We start from the raw sequence: 9741 nt of genomic DNA on the forward strand, positions 1-9741 counted from the left end.
ACGTTGCAGTTGTGATTCGATTTTTTAAGAGTTAAGTAAAGTGCAATGAGCTCGTAAGTGAATTTTGTCACCTGTGCCACAAGACGTGTTAAAAGGCACCCACAAAGGCACCCACAAACTGACTGTTTGCTTGATCTTCCTTTATATTCAGCTTAGACATGCAAGAAACACATTTGGGCAGGGAAAAAAAGAACAAGCAAAGAAGTGTAGAGAAAATAATCCATTTTACATGCCAGCGCTGATTCAATGTGGGTAAAATCTTTATTTTATGTGGGTAGTTGTTAGTTATACGCGGCTTTTCTTTTATCAGCGCAGTATTAGACTGCAGTGTCTTCTGTGGTACCAAACACATAGTCAACAGACTGCTTTTGTGTCAAGGGGGGAGAAAAAAACCTGTTAACTCTTTAGCTCTATGAACAGCTACTTTGAAAAGGGGAAGCAGTGATCTTCTGCTTTTCTGCTCGAGTGAAATAGATAATATCCCTCACTGTCACTCTTGGTGCAGATGTCTCAGTGTTAGATAAGAAAAGTCACAGTCACTCTTGTGGACAGCTTGCTCATGGCCGTTCAAGCTCTGTTTCTGCAGAACTGATTTCGCAATTAAGAGAAGCACTTGTCCAGTCATGCCTCAGCAGTAGTAGTGGTCAGCAGTTACTAAAGGTTCACACATGGGCTGAGGGTGTGGTGGGCGGAACAAAGGGTTACGTTTGCAGTGCGTTTATCCTCTCTCAGAAGATGCTCCATGAACTAGTTTTCCAAGTGTGGAATGTTTAGGATTTCACTTTTATTTTTTGAGGGCTTCTGCACTGAAGTAATATCAACAGGAAACCATTCATTACATGTAAATCATGCTTTCATCCCCAAAAGCCAGGACATAGATTTAAAAGAAGACTTTTGTGGTTGCAGTGGACTAGAAATGACTTGCAGAAAGTCACACATCAACAAATGTGTTCGCAGGCACACCACAGATAAGAAGACTGCACTTTGTTGAAACACAGCACACTCTTTCCTGCTCGTTTTCTCACTGCTGATTGCATGTATTTTCATTTGCATACAGACACAGTTTAATGTCTCCCTTCCCGTCTAAAGCCCATGAAGAAGAACGGGTGGAGTGAAATCTGCAGCGTTCACACACATCATTAACCCTGTGACGTTCTTGCCCGTGCATTTTGAGATTTTTCTGGGTGAGACTGAGAGATTCTACAGTGCAAGGAAAGCTCTTTGCCCAGGATGGCATGCTGAAGCAAACAGGCAAATAATGCAAGGACGCACAAATGCTAAGCAAAGCCAAATCAGTTCTGCTGAAACTAAACTGAGCCTGCTAGCTTTAACACAAGGAAGAGCAGAGATGGTGCAGAGATGAAGTTTTTGTGTGAAAAACGCCACCTTTGGTCTCGTCTACCCAGCTGTGACCAGTGTTTTACAACCTGTGAAAAAAGAAGGAAAAAAACAGTCATACTGGTGTTTTCTCTGTGAAAATGCATCAGTGTGATAAACCATAAGTTCAAACAACTTAATACTTGCAGCATGCAAAGAAAACGCCTCCTAACATCACTTTTTGCAGTCTTTACCCTTGACTTAAAACACATGAGCTTCCTGTATAAATTCTGTATAAAATTACTTCTTTGGTTTGAATCCTGCCGTTTGGAAGCTGTGACCTGAAGTGAAGGGTCATTAAGACTCAACTGTGCCTGTTGAACTCTGACCTTTCGAATGGTTGCCTCACCTCCACAGACATGCAAACAGATACAATGACCAGGAAACACCCAGCAGCTTTCTTCACGTCCAGACACCAATGTCCTCACTGAGTTTCTCGGTATCTCGGGGTTGGGGTGAGGTGTGTGGAGGGGGAGAGAAATTTACAACCAGAAACAGTTAAAACAAGGGGAGCTGCTGAATCCAAAGTGATGAATGAGGGAGGTGATTTGTGGGGTGTTTACTGCACAACTCAGAGGATTTGCTGAGCAGTTTCTTTTCACTGTTTTTGCAGGCTTCCGAGGCTTTTGTGTCCTTGGGATTTGGCACCACTGCAGATCCCCGGGTGCCCTCTGTGATCCTCTAGTGTCATATCAGGATATTAACCCAATAAGTAAAACTTTGACAGAGACGAATCAGTTAGAGCAGCTCAAACGCCGCTCACAGCTGCAGACTTGATTGAGAGTGTGCAAGTAAAGGCAACACATTTGTTGATCGCCTGTGAAAAAGAAGAACTGTCTCGTGTTCAGCTGCATCCAGTAAATCATACATTGTTTTAGTACTCTGTCCCTATCTGGTAGCTGCAGGTGGACCCAGCTGAGAGCTTGATGAGATTTGGCTGGTAATTCCCAGTGGGGTGGGTGGTGGTGGGGGGGGGGGCATACAGTTGAACCCAAAACAAGGACTAAAATCTTATTGTCTAACTGAAGGAAAAAGAATGAAGGAGTTTAAAAGAAAGCCGGTGGGGGTTGGGGTGGGGTGGGGAGGTTAAATGGTGGTTAGAGCTATGGAGCCAAAGGAACCTGTGAGGGGATGAGATAGCGTGATGTGGTTTTCATTGAGATGCCACAAGAGTCCGGAGGTACAGAGGTGAACGCTCCTTGCTGAAAACATGGGACTGAAGAAGGACATAAACCAAGGAAAGTCAGTTTAACCACAACAGGTTATTATGCCATGAATCCACTGCAGACTGGGGCAGTTAGTAAAATCAGCCTCATGTGGTTATGTTCTGCAAAAGGAGAGAGCACTGCTTGAAATGATTCTGTTTTCTGGTCCGACAACAAAACCAAAGAAAAGAGGACTGAATGACTTTTCTAAGAACAAACTTTTTTTTCCTCATTCAGTTTCATTTTGACTTAATGTGAGACTGCAGTTTTTTGATGAATCTCCAGGAAACAAACACGCAATCAATGGGAAAGTAAACAGTCTGATATGCCCACAGTCCATTAAAAATAAAGAGGGGGGGCGGGGGGGGGGGGGGGGGGGGGGGGGGCGGTCTGGTACTGTGCATTAGTTTGTAGCATAGACTGTATACCAAAGATGGACTTAGCCATCCCCTGGTTACCAAAATCCCATTAGCTGTCACCATCCTAATGTTCCAAGCCAATCTAATTGTGAAAATGTGACAGTCATATGGTAATGCATACCCTGTTTAATCCTCCTTTTGACACCAATAAAGTCAAAAATTATGAAACTCAACGTCATATTGCAAACTTTAAATTAGCGACTGAAACTATCAGCTCATCATGAAAGTGTTCACTGAGGCCACAGAGCGAGGGCACCAAAGAGCCACTTTCCAGAAGACTCATAATGAACTACATGTTTTGCTTTTGCAAACTCACACTTGTCATTATAGGGGGGGGGAAGCAGGTGTAAGGCACTCCTGAATTTGTTTCGTTTCACTAGCTACAAAGATTTTGTTCTATATATATAATCTGTGGACTCATACTCCCAAACCTGGATTCTAGCATTCTGGGGATCACCACTTTGATTTTCTGGAGCTAGAAGTCTCCATATTTGGACAAGAGAGTGGAATGTTAGCTAATGCTAGCTAGCTCAGCTATAACCAGGCCTCCTGCAGATATCTGCTAATTAGTGATAAGTAACGTACAAATAACATACTAGAAATTCACTCAGAAACACTTGACAACAGACTTGTTGGATAGGCTGCAAGCACATTAAGCAGAGATCAAACGGTATTATTTGGCACATACTTGCAGTGCAAATGCTCCAAAAGGCATCGGCACCACAAATATTGTCAAGGTCCACTTCAGACAATCAAAAGCAGACAGCTGAAGGCTCCTTTAGATTTTTTCTGAATATGATAGATCAACATTTTCTTATTTTGTCCCTTGGCCGGGGAAAGACTTTTAGAAAATGCAAAAGATAAATATTTTTGTCTATCAGGGAAAGTTCAGAGCTTCTATCACAAATTCTGTACCTGAAGACTGCAGCTTCCAAGCCTAAGCTGGCCTGATGTTGCTCATTTGCTTATTATTTCTCTGTTCGTTTCATCTTTACAGTGTAGTTTATATTTTTTGTAACCTTGTAATAGATTCCCTTCTTGGCCAGGTCTCCCTTGAAAAATCTTAAGGGCCTTTAAAAAAGAGGATATCTTCACAGCAAACTTATAGACTTGATTCATTTTTGGAGCCTTAAGCGGCATTCAGGAACTGCCGTTTTTAGTACTTCTTGGTGGTTTCAGTTGTCAGCCCTTCAATGCTGATGGCTGGGTACAGATGAAAAATGTGAGCTTCAGCTACCAAGTAAGGCCAACGTTTAAACAGTTAAGCTAGTTAGACCAAAAGACTTGATGGCTTTCTTTAAAATCTTTGAAGAGCCCATGGTTGTTATCGATAGTTACCAGGTTTGACTGGAGTTATACAGGCCTGACTTCACCTGACGTGCAAGAGGCAAAATCAAGACATGTGACAAGTCACAGTGCATGCTGCACCTCTTCTTGTCAACATTCACATGCATGTGGTGCAAAAGCTGTAGCCTCAAGTATATTTAAAACCATGAGGAGTCCCCCCACAGCCTCTGTCTTTCCTCGCTATAGAGCCAAAAAGGGGGTTCGAGGTTCAGCTTGAGAAAATAACCTCATGGCTCGGCAGCACAAGTCTTTATTTAACCCCGTGGGACTGTGACTCGCAGGTAGACAAGGCTGATGAGTGGCGAATGAAGCAAAGCAAAAAAAAAAAAAAGAGACCCTCCTCCTCCACCCCCTCTGATCGCTGCGATTGAGCTTCTATTTCAATCACATACTTGCTGTAAGAGTTAAAAGAGCAAGAATCAAGGCCTGTCTGTGTTGGGGGGAGGGAGGGGGAGACACACGAGAGGAGCCTGTGGCAGCCCTGATAGCGTCTTCTCACTCTGCATGGTTTCCTGTTCTGAGTCAGTGTGTAACCCTGAGTTTGACTGTTGTCACTTGTCTGTCCCTCTGCGTGTGTGTGTCTCTCTCTCTCACTTCTCACAGCTTTAAGAATAATCAGAGCGGCTGATATTCAAACAGGGCGATTTAAATGTGCGATTGAGCTGGGGTTTTTTTTATTTTTATCTTTGCTAGGTGTAATTAAGCAACCATGAAGCAGAAACAAATGGTGAGTTTGAGGCTAGGACTTGTTGATTTTATAGCTGAAGTATTTTTCTTTTGTTTTTCTTTGTCTTTTGTTTCATTCTTTTTTTCAGTGAGTGCAATAATGAAAGTAAACGTTGGTAACTTATCAGGAAAAAATAACGGCAATCACAGATATGAAACCGATGTAAATTTGTTTTTAATATCACAGAGAAATGGACAGAAATCTGGCTCGGAGTGCGGGCTGTGAGTGACAGTCGTGAGAAGGAAATCTAAAAAGGCAGCGGGATTTATTTTTTGTGCGACGCAAATGCAGAACGATTTTGGCACTGGGGGACTCTTTTATCAAAAGATGAATCAGTGTTTTTGTTTGACCGTCATGCTTGACTGACATTAAAATTAATTTTTGAGGGAGGGGACGAGATCAGGAGGGACAAGGAGCTCGCGCACGCCTGTGTGTGTGTGTGCACGCGTGAATGCGTTGAGACAGTATGAGAAGCGGCTCTCTGACAGTCAGACCCAGTGCGGACAGAGATCTGGAGAGTGTGTGCTCTCGAAGCCGGGATATTAGTGCCTGCGGTGTCAGTGCCGTGTGAGTATGGGACATGTGCGCTCGGCTTCGTGCCTCGGCTATCTGAGTTTTGCTTGCAGGTCTCTAACTTGCTGCAGCTGCATCAAACAAAGTCTGTTCCCACAAACGGATAAAATCGATACCGCTTTGCTTTAGTATGACCTTGAACCCAAATCTTCGCAATGATTTGCATTTTGAGCCTGACAGATTTCTGCTTAAAGGGGGAAAAATTCGCTTTTGTGATTTTATTATCATCATCAGTATTTACACATTTTTATCCTCTCCAGCTGGCACTGGCATGTGACTCTTCTTGTACTTTTGTTCAGTGCACTGCTTAATTGGGTCTGTCTATTAGCCTGGAGGAGGTTTTAATAATGTAAAACAATAAGGCTGAAGTCAGTGCGGGTAAGCTGAAGCAGAGCGACTGTAAAGGGATACTTCGGCTCCCCACCAACAGGCTGTTGCGCATAGCGGCCGTGCGCCGTCTCATTAACGAGATCACTTTACAACCAGTCAAACAAATAGGTCATTATCCATCACTGCCTGCTCTGCCTGTATTCACCAGCCTCAAACCCGCAACTCTCATGTCTCACTTTATCCAAATTATATATAATCAACTGATTTTAATTTATTTACTTATGATAATTTCAGTTAGTTTATGCTTTGAATATACAAACATCAACTTCTCAGGACACAAATCAAATTTCGGCTCCAAATGTATTTTAATGCCTTTAGAATATTGTAAATGGGAAAAAAACAAACAAAAAAGATGTCATTATACGTAAAATTTTCAAAATTACTTTAAACATGTTTACTTCATAAAAATATCAGTGAATATTATTACACCATATGCTTTTAATTTAGGCCGTATGTAGTTTAAGTCGACGTTACTCCACGAGCTACGTAAACATACATAGACTTCCTCTTCTGTGATTCAGCTGACGTCCGTTACAGTAAACTGAATTGAAGCGCAGTATGTGGTCTTCAGACGCATATCTACTCTTTGAGGGGAAGGTGGCTCCACTTTTGGTCACCTGCCCGGCGTCACCTGGTAAACGATACGGTTTCTCTGCGCATGCGTAATAGACTGCCAAAAATCCTAACACCGTATCGCCTGACAACCAATAGTGTTCCAATCTGTCCAGAGATAAAGTCAGAGCAACGCTGAGGGGACAGACGTGAAGGATTTCGGACCCGAGCAGCGCCGAGCTTTAAGACTGAAGAAAACTTCAACAACATGCCGAGATCTTTCCTGGTGAAAAGCAAAAGGGCCCACAGCTACCACCAGCACCGCTACTTCGACGATGACTACAGTAGACTGGACACTATTATGGCTGATGTGTGCGCAGGTGGGTGCATTTGTGCGTAATTACGCACGAAACTTGGGGAAGAAAAAGGAGTCGTCTTAGTGGGAATTCTGAAAATTCAAGTGCACAAATTCATAACTCCTTTCATTGATTATCCTCTTGTGCCAATATAGAAACAAAATCTCAAGCCGAGTTCGATTCCAATCTAGAGCAGGAAGACGTGAGGACCGGCGCTGACAGACTGTCCCCTGGGTCGCGGCTGAGGTCCCCGAGGTCTCTGTCCTCCAGCTCCCCGCTGAGCTGCGGAGGCAGCGCCTGTGACCGGTCCTCCGACTGTGATTTCTGGCGTCCCCCGTCCCCCTCGTCCTCACCAGGTCTGTTCTTATCAAGACAAAAATATCATCAGTTTGTGTCTAAAATTTAAAGAATTTTTCTCTTTCTCTTTTTAATCCTTCGTTTCATTTGGTGTTGGGTTCATGAGATGTCAAAACCTTTACGCATTTTCAACCCGACTTGTCCAACTATATTTGTGTATGATTAATTATTATTATTGTTGTTATTATTATTATTGTTGTTGTTGTTTATTAAAGCAGAAATTATTTGGGCTATAAATTAAACATAAAAACTTTAAGGTTTTTGATGAAGTGATGAAGATACGAATAATTATATTTCATATCTTCTATTTCACATATAAAATATTTGGTGAAAGAATCAAAAGGACACTTGTGATTAGTGACCGGACACACGACCCAATAACGACTTAAAACTTTTGTTTGCTTTGACTTTTACGCACGGTATGGAGTCATGTCCAATAAAGTGCAGTGCATTTTCCAGGTGTCCATTTTTTTTTTTAATGCAGGACATTATTTGAAGTTTTTAAAGATATCCAAATTAACTTTCAGATTCTGAGAAATGCTCCACTCCTGCAGCGGAGGACGGTCACTCGAACATGCCAATCTTCCCGTACTCCTGGTCGGCATACTCAGGAACCGAGCTGAGACATCTGGTTCAGGGGTCTTATCACCACCACCTCCAGAGCCACAGGGAGTCCCAGTCACCTATAAGCATCTACAGGGGAGAGGACAGCGGCAGTGAGTCCCTTTATGTACAGCGGGGCCTCGCGGCCGGATGTTACCAGGGTTATTCTTCAACGGCCCAAATCTGCAGGATGCGGGACAGAGACGAGCTGTATCTGGATGCGAAGCAACAGGCCCGCGTGGCGGAAATCAAGTCTGAGAACGATTTCATCCGCGCAAACCTCGAGTCGAGTGGATCATACAAGTGCATTAAATGTTGCAAGGTAGGCGTTTCCCTAATTTCACTTAAAGTCATAATTTTCAGTTTTTTATTTTGTTCAGTTTTCCTTTTCGCTTCTTTAACATTTTCTCTATTGTTTTCCCTTCATTTTGGGTTTGATTTGGAATCATCCATGTGTTTTCCAAAGGTGTTCTCCACGCCTCACGGGCTGGAAGTTCACGTGCGGCGGTCGCACAGCGGCACGCGGCCGTTTGAGTGTGGGATATGCGGAAAAACCTTCGGACACGCAGTGAGCTTGGATCAGCACAGAGCGGTTCACTCGCAGGTATGGGCCTCCAAGCCGGAAATAAACCAGTGCACACGTCCCCTAAACCCGCTTTAGATCCACATCCTCGACATAAAGGCCACAGATGACATTTTCTTTTCCCACTACCAACCTCTCTGACTTGGCTTAAACTGCATTTCTACATTTAAATCTGATACTTCCAGGTTTCTCGACACTGACAGAATGCTGTATTTTACAGGAGAGGAGCTTCAGCTGTAAGATCTGCGGCAAAAGCTTCAAGCGCTCTTCAACCCTCTCTACGCACCTGCTCATCCATTCCGACACGCGGCCTTATCCGTGCCAGTACTGCGGGAAAAGGTTCCACCAAAAGTCAGACATGAAAAAACACACTTTCATTCACACAGGTGAGACGCTTTAGCAAGTCAAAGTAATCAAGACGTGCAAAAAAGAAAAATAAGACCTAACATTTTCCCATTTTGTCCCTGCTTGCAGGTGAGAAGCCGCACAAGTGCCAGGTGTGCGGGAAGGCCTTCAGTCAGAGCTCCAACCTCATCACGCACAGCAGGAAACACACGGGCTTCAAGCCCTTCGGCTGTGACCTCTGCGGGAAAGGTTTCCAGAGGAAAGTGGATCTGAGGAGGCACAAAGAGACGCAGCACGGACTGAAATAAGCAGGAGTTAATCGAAACTTGTGGCGCTTTAAGTTTGCTGTAATTGGTTTATTTCCCCCCTACTTAGCCTAAGATACGCTGATTGTTTATTTATCTGTTGTGTTTTTATTATTATGAAAAAAAAACTACTAAATAATTTCACAAGCTTTTATAAGCTTACCGTGCTGTTTTAGTCAGCCTTTTTAACGGATTAAATATTAACTTAAGGAGCGCAGTTGTCATTTTTCCCCCATATTTCTACATTTAATTACCGGTTAAACACATGTAGTTTTTATCCACAAACATCTACTCTACCGGCTAAACCCACCGTTCACCGGTCCACTCGTTTGACCCGTGAACAAACGAGAAGCTGTGCGCTCAGCCGTGCAGACCCATCAATCACGTCTCGGTGTTATATCTCAGATATTAAATAGCAGAAACGTTTCGCTGCATGCGCCACCTGGTCAAAACCAAATATTTTCAGACAAGCGCATTGCTGGCATACCCGTATAATAAATGATATTATGGCGCCATAAAACCTCCACGTAAAGGAAGTCGGGAGAAATAGCGCTGGTTTTATTGCAGGAGGAGCTCCTCTAGCAGCAGCAATAAGCAGCGTG

At 43.4% G+C, this 9741-nt stretch overlaps 1 protein-coding gene and 1 long non-coding RNA gene across 4 annotated transcripts; one reads left to right on the plus strand and one right to left on the minus strand.

Annotated features, from left to right (window-relative positions):
• Window positions 1-5551: 5551 nt before the first annotated feature.
• On the plus strand, window positions 5552-9367 carry gfi1aa (growth factor independent 1A transcription repressor a). Of its 2 annotated transcripts, XM_024806151.2 has the most exons (7): window positions 5552-5642; window positions 6767-6970; window positions 7102-7302; window positions 7831-8228; window positions 8373-8510; window positions 8710-8875; window positions 8964-9367. In XM_024806151.2, exons 2-7 carry the CDS (start codon window positions 6859-6861, stop codon window positions 9140-9142), a joined length of 1194 nt encoding a protein of 397 aa, XP_024661919.1. In that variant the 5' UTR covers window positions 5552-5642; window positions 6767-6858; the 3' UTR covers window positions 9143-9367. The 2 variants fall into 2 exon arrangements, with proteins under 2 accessions (XP_024661919.1, XP_076732498.1); XM_076876383.1 differs by lacking the exon at window positions 5552-5642 and having other exon boundaries at window positions 6368-6970; window positions 7138-7302.
• Window positions 7865-9614, minus strand: LOC143413406 (uncharacterized). Of its 2 annotated transcripts, XR_013094022.1 has the most exons (4): window positions 9450-9614; window positions 8937-9103; window positions 8776-8816; window positions 7865-7996 (listed from the first exon to the last, which is right to left on the minus strand). It is a non-coding gene; the product is annotated as an uncharacterized LOC143413406 (long non-coding RNA). The 2 variants fall into 2 exon arrangements; XR_013094021.1 differs by lacking the exon at window positions 8776-8816.
• Window positions 9615-9741: the final 127 nt, after the last annotated feature.

Source organism: Maylandia zebra, linkage group LG18 (assembly GCF_041146795.1).
Source record: "Maylandia zebra isolate NMK-2024a linkage group LG18, Mzebra_GT3a, whole genome shotgun sequence".
NCBI lineage: Eukaryota > Metazoa > Chordata > Actinopteri > Cichliformes > Cichlidae > Maylandia > Maylandia zebra.